Source organism: Opisthocomus hoazin, chromosome 4 (genome assembly GCF_030867145.1).
Source record: "Opisthocomus hoazin isolate bOpiHoa1 chromosome 4, bOpiHoa1.hap1, whole genome shotgun sequence".
Taxonomy (NCBI): Eukaryota; Metazoa; Chordata; class Aves; order Opisthocomiformes; family Opisthocomidae; genus Opisthocomus; species Opisthocomus hoazin.
Window position 1 is genome coordinate 18,453,757 of NC_134417.1, and position 14,482 is coordinate 18,468,238.

Genomic DNA, 14,482 nt, shown 5'->3' on the forward strand with positions numbered 1-14,482 from the left:
TAGACTCATAGAATGGCTTGGGTTGGGAGGGACCCTAAAGATCATCTAGTTCTAATCTCCCTGCCATGGGCAGGGACAGGTGAGATTGAATCAAGGAAAGGAGAGTAGCGTGATCTGTGGGGAACAGGATGGCCAGTACCTTCTTATATGTCTGCTCCACACCAGTCCTGCACCTTTCTTTTGCTTGGTGGAGACTGCATCCCCTCCCAGAAACTCACATTACTTAAAGCACAAGTGGAGCAGTAAGTTCAGTTGGCTGCTCTGTCCTTCAGCAGCACAAGAAAACCCAGTGAGGGAACTGGCACTGAAAGCGAGTGCCCCACGAAAACCAAGATTGTAGTTTACATTATTTCTCTCCTGGGTTTGTCTCTTAGCCCTAGAAAAGGGATGAAGAGAGCTGGAATACTGGTATTTCACAGTCTGCTACCTAAGGAGGAATTTCACCCTCTCCTCTCCTTTTTAAAAGAGGAGCAGAACTTCTTTTGGAGCCACTGCATATGGCTTGCACAGCAAGCACGTTCAAAGCTGAATTTTGTGCTTTGAAATGTTTGCATTTAATCTGCCACATGTAGTTTTTCCTGGAAAGCATGAACAAACACTTACCACAGATTACTACAGCTAAGAGTATGCAGATATGTTTTTATCTCATATTAGGTGGCACTGCAGGATTACATTCCAGTTTATCTAGGAATATTTTGTAATCTACTCAGATCCTGACTGCTCAAATGTCTAAGGCATATTAAAAAGCATCTGAAAAGAAATTTTCATTAATTCTCAAATGACTCCTAATAACTTGTCTAGAGGCTGGGCTCAAAACTGTACTTTTAGCCACTTGTAACAGTCCTTCTAGAACAGTGGGGGTGACCTTGTTCTTTCTACTAACTTCTGAAACTGAATGACATCTTATGGTAGAAGAATAGTCAAGGGACAGCCTTGACTTAAGAATAAAAATGAAGAGCAAAAAAGTTAAGATAAATGAGAAAATGAGGTAGGTTGAAAAGGTTGTACAGACTGTAAAGGAGAACTTTGGAGAGGTGAGACACACACGGGGAAGAAGAGCAGGCAGAGGTGCTGTTGCACAGGTGGAAAACAACTCATTTGTTGACACTTGATAGCTTCAAACCCTGCCAAACTACTCTACTTGTATTTGAGCTCAGTAGACACTTTAACCAGCAGTGCAACTTGAGCTAGCCTGGAATATGGTTCTCTCACACTAGAAAAGGAATATGACCGTGGGTTGTTTTAGATCTGAGGCATAGGATTCATCTTACTTTGGTGGAAAATGTATTTATGAGGTTGCCTAGGCTCCATTTTCTTCCTAATTACTAAATGCAGCCAGCAGCAGCATTTCTTTGGTGCTATCTGCCAGCTCTTCTTTAGGATTATTGATTTTTAACTTTGGTGCTAAAGGTAATGAACTGCTGCTGTCATTGCCTCTCCTCCTGCCATCCATGCGGATGCAAATGAAGCACCTCTTTACCAGTGTGGAGCTACTGCCAGGGGGATGTTTGCAGTCCCAGCATGGAGGGGACTTCACGCCAATCAGCCACCTGTATGGACACGCTGTCATCCAGCCCTCAGCAGTGAAAAGGGTTGAATCATCCCATAAAGGTAATTCTGCAGGGGAAGAAACTGGCAACCCAGGTTTCATCCTGTATGAGAATACTGATTTCACACATCTCTGCCTGCTAGACTGAAGCCCTTTAAAATATGAGGTAGATAGAGGTACCTGAAGCAAATACAGCTGCTAATGACTTCAGTCTCACAGATAGCACTATCAGCTAATCAGCAGATAAAAATAATCCTTTGTATGTTGGCATACAGTATCCATTTTGTATGTCATACAGGAAGAACAATCTCCCAATGCTGTCAGAAAAAAATCCCTTGTTAACAGTCAGTAACCGAACTAGCAAAATGTTGAATATCCACTTTTGCCAAGTCCTTAAACATTGTGATCATAAAGGGCTTCAAGAAGTCTTCAATAGTGCCAAATATTCTCTTGGTCGTGATAAGTTAATTTATGCTGACTGATGTGAAATCAGCTAATTGTGATAAAGAATCCATTAAAGAACTGAAAGAATAAACGAAGCTGAAGAAATTATTGGAGGATCTGGAGCCAACAACACCAGAAAACTACCTGTCATGAAAAAGACATGTTCTCATGCTGCTGTCAACCACTGGGCTCATAAAAAAGAACAATTTATCAACACTTTGTGTCTGCTCCTTGTTGTAATTTGTCTTCCAGTCCTTGCTCCTTGCCTGTGTTATGAAAAGCTCTCCAGAGCTGGCTGATAAAGCCACTCCTCTATTTTCATCTGAAGGGCTGAACTACTACCAGTTTTAGCAGGTGAAACCCTGAACTATCTTGCCAGGTGTCAGTGATACAGTTGTATACAACAAACTCACTAACAAACCTGAGCAGTCTAAGGGAATGTTATCGCAGATCATATTATCTGCCTCTCTAGAAAGCTTCTCCCAAGATCTTCTTTTAACTCCTCCACTCACTGATATCCCGGGACAGATTGAAAGACCTCTAAGCCTGTCACAAATGCAACTACGGCTTATGAGAAAGAATGCACAGATCTTGAGACCCGAGACATCATGAGACTTCTAATTTATAGGCTTTACTTCAAGATCTTTCTCTGTAAATCCTCTTTCCATTTAGCAATAAATAAGGCCCAGTTCTAATTCTTCCCTTAATGTCTTTATTTGCTACACATCAGGAGAAAATTACCAAAATTATCCAAGCAGAAAACAAGAACAAAATATTAACTCTTTGTAAGTACAGTCCTCAGGATGCAGCTGTCTGAAAAACATCTTTCAGGGTAGTGATCAACCAAATCAAGAGGAAAGCAAAAAATCTTAAGACATGCAACAAGGAATTTACATGCAGAAACAATCTTGCAGAGTAAATCTTCCCTGAATCCGTGGGGCACCATTTCCTACCGGGGAATGGCACAGAGCTGGTAGGGAGGTGGCTTCATTGTGGTCCCAAAAACAAGCTTTGTATTGACTTCTTTCACTCCTTCTGGCAGGGTTAACCTGAATGCCTGCAACAGGGTGGAGAAGACGAGAAAGAGCTCCATCCTTGCCAACAGCTCCCCCATGCAGACACGGTGCCCTGTGAAAAGACAGAAAAGATAATCAGCCAAGGGATTTCTATCACACCTCCCTTTCTAACCCGCTTGGGGTTTTTTGTTTGTTTGCTTGTTTTCTGCAGACTTTGTCATTTTCTCTTCACTGAATTTGTCATTTCATTGTTAAGAGCTGAAAGGCTGCTTCTATTTCCACCAAAAGTTTTAATCTATATTTACAGCAGGCAGCAAGACATCACAGAAATTATCACCAGGGATGCATAGTTTGCATTTACAGACTTCCTAGCACTCTGCATTTTGCTGCTACTATTTTGAAAACTGGATGTCTCCTCCAAGAGAAACTTTTCTATGTGTCATTCCTTCTCTTCCCATCTTTTCCATGTACAGTTGGACTTCTCTCTTCCTGGAGATCTTTAAAACAGTGGAAGGTGTTTATATACCTAATTGCAGATGCCTTTCCAGTTACGTTGGGGAATGAATGGATTTTAATCACACAGATTCAGTAAATCCCTGCTCGATACACGTACCTATTGAAAATGGTAAGAAGGCTTCTCTGTTTACAAAGTTTCCATCTTCATCCAGAAAGTGGCCTGGGTTGAACTGATCAGGTGTCTCCCATTTTTCAGGATCAGACAGAATGGAGTCAATATTTGATAAAATTATGGTGTCCTAAAAAAAAGGAGCAGTGGCTTCAATTCTGTCTGATTGTTCATACTCATCAGATAAACAAATAATGACAAAGGAGCTAAGAATATATAGTCCTGATTTAAGGTCTCATTTTTTCAGAAATGTGATCAAGCTTTAAAACATTGCATAAGAAGTTTACACTTTTGAGACTGTTGCGACTTCCTTTCCTTTATTACTTGCTGCCAATAAGTTCAATAATATAACCGGTTCAGATTTTATCATGTTCGTATTGTTAAAATCTGTTGCTTTTATTATTATTATTCAGCTTTTGAGTTACAGAATATCATGAATATCAATTTGATTTTTCCCTTTGTTACTCGATAATTTCTGCAATGCTAGAGTCGTTTTAAGCAGATACAGAAAAAGGAATGAAAATGAAACAACGTGAAAAGCAGCGATGGGAGAATATTTAGCAACCCTTGTGTACCTTTCAGTTACAAAACTTGAAAATACTTTAGTTGCTTTACGACATTTGCAAGATACTGCATTTGAAAGTTTGTGATATGAAAAGAATTCCATATTTTCAAGTTTTTCAGTAAAATCATTTTCCCATTTTTGGATGGCCTCTGTTCAGCAGCTGATAAGCAGTTCTGACAAGGGACAGACCTGAGATTGCTAGAAATTAGTATGTTTATTTCCAGTCACCATTCACAAGTTTTCTGTTGACAGAAATAATGGCCTAAGAAGCTACAAATAGTTAGGACGAAGTGCACATTTCCTTGCAAAAGGCCAGCCTTAGAGACAGTCACAGCTTAGGGGCACTGCTAGAACTGACAGGACACAGGGGTTAATGTCACCAATCAAGAAAACCCCCAAAAGCCTGTCTAGGTGCATCTAATGTACCAAAGACCTGCAGATATTAGCAGCTCTCAATCACAGTTGCTTTTCAACTAAATGAGCAATTAAATCAAATTGAACTAAAAAAGAACAGTGTTTTGAGAATCACTAGCTGAGGTGGCTTCAGTCCTTAAAAAGATATTTAAATTTTAAAAACTGTTACAAGTGTACTAGTCACCAGATTCAGACATGCAGCATATTTGTACCTTTGGAACAGGAAATCCCAGCAGCTCTGTGTCTTTCACGGTCTGTCTGGGAAGCGCAATTAAGACTATATTACTGTACCGCTGGATCTCATGAATTACAGCATTTGTATAGGGCAACTTTTTTCTGTCCTCATAGCAAATCAAATGCGAACGACCCAGAACAGCATCCAGCTCCTTCTGGACTTTCTCTAAGGAAGAATATTCAGCTTTAAATATACAACAAACAATCCATAAACTCTATTCTCATAATTTTTCCTATTGCTTTTTACAGTAAGAATAATATCCAACAAGATGAAAAAGATATATTGCAAAATCAGAATGCCTTCAAAGTCTCATACAGATGGCCTGAATAAGATTTGACACCAAAGTTGTTTATAGGTTGCATAGCCAAGTAATACTTTAAAAATAACAGTAGCAGACAAAGTCATTTTATAAGAATATTTATGTTCCTGTTACATTTACTGCTCTGAGGTAATTTATAAAAAGATTTTTATTAATATTTATTTTTGCAGGTAGGGAATCAACAGGAAAATTACATATTAAGCATGTATTAGGAGACCAGTTTAGCAGCTGATCAAGGATTGTTCTTCACTCAGCACCATGTAGATTTTGCTTGTCATCTACAGACGGCCTAATTGCTATTCTGTAATTACCTGCCTTGGGAAGCACTTACACAAATTAATTTTTCTCAAGGATTTTTTTTTTTTTTTTTTACTTACAGTCTGAGATGAAATGGTAAATTCTGATTAATTTCTGAGCTGAAATGGTCTGATTAATACTACAGCCTTTATCATTGCAATTAGATTGACCCTATGCATCAGGAAACTGAAGACCGTTTTAATATATCCTGAGAGGGTGAAAGATCGTGATGTGAAATATCAGTATGTACAATCCAGTCCCAAATTTTAGGTCTTTTGAAGAGCTGTTAGGTAGCAACAGGAGATCCTTTCTCCTTACCACTTTCACCATTTTGTTCTTGTCAGCCTCCTGCTGTGCCTGGTACCCAGTTTAAACTCTCAAATATGAGGCCTTTGAAGTGATTTGTATACCTTTTAATCCTTTCTATGCTGTACACTCTGACTCTTCACTTATTTTACTCTGCCAATCTATATCTTTCTTCTGTGAACATCATTATTAAAAGCATACAGTTTCAAGCTACTCACTCCAATCTTTTCTTATATCTATTTATGTGTAGATATCTATGTTTGAAATCTTAATCTTCATGGAATAACCACACATATCAACAACCTCCCACTGTATTGAAATCATTGCTGCTGCAAATAAGCTAAGAGCACATCGAAGAGTAGCAGCCATGGGTTGAAAAGCATGACCTGAAGACCCCACCTTGTCCTCAGTGGAAGTCTAATCATTATTGTCAGTGGAGGGGCAACGGTGCAATTTATCCCATCCAAGACTAGACTCCTCCATCTGACGAATGAATCACACCCTGCATTCTGTATAGATCTTTTAAAAACAAAAACTAAGATGACTGGCCTGTATGTTAGAGAGGATACAGCAAGAAACAGATCCAGCCAGTTCACCTCACTCATGCATTAATAATTAGTTCCTCTACTATTCTTTGAACAAGCTCTACTACTATTTGAACACATAAAATTTCTGGAAAGTTGCAGAACTGTTTGGGTGTACTTACCTTGAACATCAGGATAAACAACCATATAGAGCAATGCCCAACGTAAAGTGGTGGCTGTAGTTTCTGTACCTGCCAGAAAGAGGTCAAAAACAGTCTGGATCAAGTTTTCTTCATCATAAGTAGCATCAGCATCTCCTTTAGTCTGCAGATATGAATTGGAAAGATCAAGTTATGGCACACAAAAAAGAAGTAAACCACCTTGCATCACGGCAATATTTACTGACACTATCAAAAATTGAAAAAAAAAAAAAAAAAGTGCTAGAAAATAAAACTTTCTGAATAATATAAAGACATTTTCTAATATTCTCCAGTACATTTATCCTATCCACATTTTGTTCTTCAGCCATGACAAAGTTACTAATTGTACATGCTTTCTACTAGTGCTGCAAATCCCATCATAAGCCATTTCTAATTGTACCTTAACCATACACAGATCTGTTATTATTGTGGTTATAGATTGTCTACCTGTAAATCTACTTACGTTATTAATTCTGTCCTCCTCCTGCCATCTCTTAGTGTCAGCTTTTTTTAATTCATCTACCTATAAGCTTTTCTATGGAGAAATGCTATGCTTCTAAATTTATATTAGACATCATTATATCAAAGGAGCACTTAAAATCCCTTGTTATTAGTTAAGCATAAGAAGAGTTCAGAGATACTCACTCTATCTATCTCATCCAAATAGTAATCAATAAGATCTTGATTTTCATCTGATTTTCCTTTTTCTTTGTGGCTTTCAAGCTCCTTTGCTAATAAAGTGTTAATAAAATTAATGCTGGACTCAGTCTGTTTAAATAATGTTAGGAAATGGCTTGCAAGACTGGGAAATGTTTCATATACCTGTAAAAGAGATATTTTAGATATGTGATATTCCTGACGTCAACAAACTAAATTTGAATCCTAACACAGGCTTTCAGGTACTGGAAAAAGCAAGATAAAGACTATCATGACAGCATCTTCACCATTACATTGAAGGCATAGTGCCCATCCCATAATTCATTAAAGGTTTTCTTAATCCCATTTTTCCCTGGAGCAGAATTTCACTTAGTTTTACACTACAAATTTTCCACTGTGATGTACAAAAAGACTAAACGAAGTTCCTCTGTATCACAGAATCACAGAATCACAGAATGTTCGGGGTTGGAAGCGACCTCTGTGGGTCATCTAGTCCAACCCCCCTGCCAAAGCAGGGTCACCTACAGCAGGCTGTAGAGGACCTTGTCCAGGTGGGTCTTGAATATCTCCAGAGAAGGAGACTCCACAGCCTCCCTGGGCAGCCTGTTCCAGTGCTCCGTCACCCTCAGAGGGAAGAAGTTCTTCCTCATCTTCAGACGGAACTTCCTCTGCTTCAGTTTGTGCCCATTGCCCCTTGTCCTGTCACTGGGCACCACTGAAAAGAGCTTGGCCCCATCCTCCTGACACCCACCCTTCAGATATTTGTAAGCATATATTAGGTCCCCTCACAGCCTTCTCTTCTTCAGGCTGAACAAGCCCAGCTCCCTCAGCCTCTCCTATTAGGACAGATGCTCCAGTCACCTCACCATCCTTGTAGCCCTCCGCTGGACTCTCTGCAGTAGCTCCTCATCTTTCTTGAACTGGGGAGCCCAGAACTGGACAGAGTACTCCAGATGAGGCCTCACTAGGGCAGTGTAGAGGGGAAGGAGAACCTCCCTCGACCTGCTGGCCACACTCCTCCTAATGCACCCCAGAATGCCATTGGCCTTCTTGGCAGCCAGTGCACACCGCTGGCTCATGGTTAACCTGTCGTCCACCAGGACGCCCAGGTCCCTCTCCGCAGAGCTGCTCTCCAGCAGGTCCACCCCAAGCCTGTACTGATGTATCTCAATTCTTTGCTAGGCTGAGCTTGAGTAGCAAGGACCTCATACCGACATACGCACAATTTCTATCTCATCACAAAACCAGATCCAAGCTGGCTTCCTTGACACATTTGCTAACTGAAAATAGAAATATCCAAACCCAGGTTTATTTTCTTACTGTAGGATACCGAATGCATGGGGATTTTACTCAGATACGTCTTCTTATAGAGAAGAAGCAAACATGTCACATCTGTGTGATATGCAAAACAACTCGATGAAGTAGAAATACTGATCTATGTGGATTCCCTACTGTTCATTTGTTGGTCTAAACATATTCACATTCTTGTACTTATACCGTTATAAAACCACATTTTAGCAGAAAAGAAACAAAACACTTTTTACATTAATTCCATCCCTCTACATTTCTTTCTTTTCTTCCTTTACAGATTGCACCATGTCCTTCCAGCTTACAGAATTACTGCAGCTTAAATTATGCATTAGGTCATAACTCTTGGGCTCACCTATTAAATGGCAGCTGCATTACAAAGATTTATCTTCCCACAAACTTATTCAGATTTCTGGCTTGTATTTATTCTTCATCCTATTGCACAATGTTGCTTGAAACTACCTGTCCACTTACCAGGAAAACAGATTAGTACAAACCATCGTTACAGGATTTTATGTCACCGTGAAAGCACTGCAGAGAGCAGGACAGAATACAATATTGGACTAGAATGTGATTGTTAGCTGTGGACACATTGTTAAGTGTTTTTAAGAACAGCTTATACAAATACCTACTGAGAGTAATTTGGAAATAGCTGATCTTGAGTTTACCCTGGTTAGAAGATATCTTAGGAATCATTCTATCTGCATCTTCTGGAAGAAAAAAATCGTAAGTAATTTTATTTACCAAAACTATGAAATTAGTCCTCAAATTCTCTAGGACCTTCATTACAGCAGTTTCTGGTCAGTAAGAGGTGGTGGAAAATGATGCAAGATAGAAAGCCAGATTCATTCCAGCAAATTCTGTAGAAGCTGGATGCCTTGTACATTGGTAAATTGACTGCTTGACTATATACAGTATGTGGTTCCCATCCATAAATGGCTGATGCCAGGACTGCCCTTGCTTGAGACAATCTGTTCCACTGTTTTTGCAGCTACAGTCACAGCTTCACACAGAAGCAAGATGGCAATTTTTTTCTGGCCAGTAGACCAGATGCGAAGTTAAAAGCTGCTGTCTTGAATGGAGACAAATATCATCCAGCAGCTAATGGAGACTGACCTCCAGCGTGCGTTACTGAACTCTTGTAAGGACACGCAGAGATGGTACACAGGTTGCTGCCAAGAACTGCAGGAAAAAACTATCAGTAAGCAATTTCATGATAGGTTACCTTTGAGCAAAACATTTGCGCTACTTAAGTTTCTGTGAAGTTAGTTAATAGTACCGAAGTAAGTAGTAAAGACCCATATTACTCCTGAAATTTGTTGACATCTGATGTGATGACATCTGTCGTGATTTCATATAGTGAAGAAAGCCACTTTGTCAGACAGAATTTAAAATAAATCTATTGCAGGGCTTTTCAGATATTTTTACCTGTATTTTACTACTGAGTTTCAGTTACAAACACTGGACTTGTACAGGTAGCGATTTTTGCAAGAAAGTCCTTTGTACTTCTCCCAAACATGTGGCAAGCCTGTATGTCTCCATCCCTGTCCACCACACTGAGAAGTTTCTGTGCTATGACAAAGCATAAGCAATTGAAAACAGTTCTGAACTAGGCATCTGGAAGTACTGTTCTGGTGCTTACTCCCGCAATTCCAGACGCATTAGTATTAATTTTTGTTATAAGAGTAACAAGAATTTTCCTCACAAAAAAAGAGACGCTGTTCAAAAATGCTGTTATAGTATCAGTGGACTCAATCAAGCGGTGAAAATTTTTATCATCTATAGAGAAGCGATGTCCAAACACCACAGAAGAGATCACATTTGCAACAGCGTGAGTGACAGGCATAGTGGGGTCCAGCGGTTTTCCTGTAAACACAGTGAACATCATTCACCATTAACACTTACTGTTCTGCTTTTCCCACCGAAAGGAGAGCTGATAACATTTTATAAAAACTTCTGACATTAATCATTGCTGGATGGCAAATTGTAATTTATTGATAAAAGGCATGAGTAAAAAGTAACTTCAGACATCTAAAAAACTACTGGTTACAAAAGACAAGACAGCTGGTGAGAATGGCATTAGTAGTTATAAAAATACCCAGATTTCACCAGACCTTGGCATCAGCAGATCTCATGTCTGGCAATAAGCAGGGTACAAAAAAGGTCAGCTGAGACATTGTATAAATAAGCAGCTGAACTGAAAAGAGAACCACCTTCTATTCTTTGCTCATATCCTTTACACCTGGATAACAGAATACTTGAGCATACCTAGAGATTCACCCCACTACTCAGCAGCACAGTCTGAACAAACTTCCTCTCTTACTGAGGAGACAGACCTTTGAGACTCAGCTCTGCATGTACACTGTAAATTCATTTTTGTAATCAAATAGTTTTAAAAGCTACAGGTGACCCACTTGTCAGCAAAATCGCCCATTGCACAGACCGACCTGCAAATTGAGTCACTTACCGTTTGTTTTCCGTAAGTATTCCACCAGGTGACAGGCCTCCTGCTGTAGTCTATACTCCTGGTGTTTTTTCCCTACTCCAATTTTCCTCATTGTTGCAAGTCCAAAACGCCTCTGTTGCTTCCAGAGATGGCCATTAGAGAAGATAAGACCTAGGATCATAATGAACTAATGCTGTTAATGCTTTATAAATTAATGAATTGATACAGTTAATATGTCAAAGAAGTTTCTCTTTCATTCTAATTTTTCAAATTTTTTCCAGTAGTCCGGTAGCATTACTCTTTCCTCTCCTTTCTTCTGAGTTTAGCCATCTATCTCCTGTATGTGAACTCTCACAATAGCTATATTCTGCTGTTTTTGTTCCAACAGAATCAAATAAATAAACATTTCATAAAAACTCGTGAAAATATTAACCCTTTTTCCACTGTAAATTAAGGACTTTGAGGCTCTAGATCAGTTTCCAAAACCAGGGTTAGAATACACGAAAAGAATTTGTGAAAATAGTAATTACCATTTCCATGTGTCAAAAGGTGAAAAGTTTTGCTTGTTGGCCTTCCAGCAACATCTTCAGCATGGACAGTCAGACCTTCCTTCACTGCCTGAAACCCTTGCAGGACAACTACAGGAACATTTGAAAGCCATAAGGTGAAGACATTACCATGGATTTTGGCCATCTGTAGAGCAAAGCAGAGTCAGAACCAGTACATTTAAATCAAACAAGATGAAACAGATCTTTTCCCTTGGCAGATCCCCCAGGGATGACTGACGTTGAGAAAAGAGCATCAAATCTATTCTTCCATATAATATAGCTTGAAGTCAGGTTTCTATATGAAGTCTCATTTACTCAAGATGTTCCTAAAACGTCAGACAGCCAATATTGCCAAAGGCTGTGATGCTACTTATTGCACATCTTACAATTCAAACCCCTTACAGACGAATTCTTACATGTTTCTAAGAAGAAAACATTAGCTCATGAGTTTTGTGTGAACCGTCTACAGATTCCCCTTTATCTACTAAGTGCAGCAAAAGCAGCTGAGGAGGGGGTAAGGCAGGAATCGCCCTCTCCTTTGTAGCTCAGCTGTGGTAGCCTTGTCTCCACAATGCCACGCACACAGACATCACTAGAAGTAGGCAACACAGTGCTTTCCCTGGCTGGAGGACCACGAGCTGGAAAAGTGAAGGGCTGAGGGAAGTACAACAGTGCGTAGATCAAAGTAGCATGTCTGTGGGGCAGAGTAGGCTGGGAAGAGCGGGCAATCACCAAAACATGCCAAGAACTAGAGGTGTAAGAAATTTTTCTGCCTGGTAGCAAACAAGAGGGAACAGATATGCATGTCAAGCAAAAATTTATATGCATGTGCTTGCACATTGATATTTAATTTGTTTTTTGGGAGGACTAATTCATGGCTTTTGAAATCTTCGGATAAGCAATAGTACTCTTCAGGTTGGGAAGGCTAGAAATAGAAGAAAACACAACAGACATGCACTGGCTATAATTTTGTGGAGTCATACTACTTTGCCTTGAAACATGCATCTCGGGAGAGGACAACTGGCAGGACAGGGAAGAACCGGAAAAAAGAAAGTTGAGAAAAAAGGGTGAAAGTGAGGTCCCATTACATATATATTTAAATGTTAAATATTTAATATATATGTATAAGGAATATAAAACACTAGGATACAAATTCTAGAAGTGCTGTGCATTACAAATGGACTGAGACAAGAGTTGGAGCATAGGCACACAATGAATTAGTTCAACTACTTAGATCAGGCTCAGCAGACTGAAGCCTCTCAAGAAAATCTGACCAAATTATATGTCAGAAAAATATTTATTCTAAGATCTTTTGAAAAATCTGCTGAATAAGTATACATTAAATAAAAAATATCCTTTCTATACCAGAAATACATATGCACTCAGTAGCTATTTCATGGGATATTTGCAAATTGCCAGTGCAACAACAGTCAACAAGTGGATATGCAAAAGACTGCACAGAATTAAAGACTTTGCTTTAAAATGTATCTTTTCCCTATGTATAAGACAGGAGTGTTATCGGTATTGTTTTGTTCATACGCACATAAGGTTTTAACGACGTTTCATAGTAAGATGGAAAGTCTCATAGCAAGAAACAGATATTTTAATGATGCCCACTTATTTTCACATTTATACAATTTAGAATAAATCTCTCCCTAGCATTGAAAATAAGACTCTTTTACTCACTCACATTTACTTTTCAATCAGCTTATGAGCCCATTAATTAGTTGCCTGAAAATACATACTTTTCTGAGGATCTCATGATGAATTTGGAAGTTCATCTGCAGCAGATTTCCAAATAAGGGGTATGGAGTTGGTCCAGGAGGAAAACGTCTTCGCATCCATTGCAGTTTCAGAAACTGCATAAACAGTAGAGACACCACAAAAAATACCAGCCCCACGCTTACTGCTAACATCTCACTTCTGATTTACAAGGCTATGTTGTCTCTGAAAAACTGCTACATAGACAAGAGGATAGATCCACTTTATCTTGCTTTTCTGGTGCCTCCCTAAAAAGAGAAGATGTTAAAGCTTCTGTGACTCTCCACCCCTCCCTCTTGATCACTTTGCTTTACTTCCCCATCTGAGAGAATGAAGTGTTCTTATTTTTCAGCATATGACATCACTCCATTATATTGCAGCTACAAATCTAACATCGGCTCTTCAGGGGACACAAAACGTGGGTTAACCACATGCGTCCTTGTGCCATGACTGTTGCTGCTACAAAAATCCCTGCCCACAGCACTGGTGTTATAAAAAGCCTCTTGCAAGAACAGAGAAATAAAAAAAAAAAATTCCTGAGGGTTTGCCACACACTCCAGGCCAGTGGGATTACTGACAGGCTCAGGCTCTGCAGTAGCCATCACACGCATCAACCGTATGCAGTGCTCCTTCACTCACCTCATATTACTGCTTGAGCCTGATGTTCTATGCTATTCCTTTAATATTTTATTTTTCCTCATGGTTTACATTGTAAGCTCATTGGAAGATAGTCGGGCCTTTTAATTTTGTGCCTAGAGCACATAAAACAGAGTAAGACTTTAAACTGTCATTGGGTAACGAGGTTTTGGTGGTTGTGATGGCGTAACACCTGTGTCCACACACTCCCTGTTCAGCTGCACAGATAAGTAGGGCTGCAAGGTGTTTATGACCAAATTAGAAAGCAAAATTTCTTCACCCCCTCCAGCTGCCTCTCCGCTAATTCCCACTGTGTTGCCTGCAGCAGAAGCGAAGACGGCACACAACTGTCTTTGTGAGCTTCTTCCGCAAGCACTCCCGTGCAACTGAGCACCTCTGCTTGGGAGCAGTGGATTGCATTTCCTTGACGGAGGCAGGGCCTCTGCAAAGCGGGTCATTGCAGCCAGCACAGCTTTGGCACTTCTTCAGCACTTGCTGAGGAATGACACTAGCCCAGACTCAGCTCATCTGGCTTACACAGGAGCAGGTTGCACTCCGGGAAGTCACCCAAATGGCTTAGCTGCTCACATGCCAAACTTGCAGAGCTGGCACAGCTGAAAATACAAGTTGTG

General features: G+C 39.8%; 1 protein-coding gene across 1 annotated transcript; it reads right to left on the bottom strand.

Moving 5' to 3' along the window:
• Positions 1 to 2,942: 2,942 nt before the first annotated feature.
• On the bottom strand, positions 2,943 to 13,369 carry LOC104326447 (cytochrome P450 2J6). The gene is made up of 9 exons (XM_009931229.1): positions 13,199 to 13,369; positions 11,436 to 11,598; positions 10,927 to 11,076; positions 10,165 to 10,325; positions 7,140 to 7,316; positions 6,477 to 6,618; positions 4,826 to 5,013; positions 3,623 to 3,764; positions 2,943 to 3,121 (listed from the first exon to the last, which is right to left on the bottom strand). Exons 1-9 carry the CDS (start codon positions 13,367 to 13,369, stop codon positions 2,943 to 2,945), a joined length of 1,473 nt encoding a protein of 490 aa, XP_009929531.1.
• Positions 13,370 to 14,482: the final 1,113 nt, after the last annotated feature.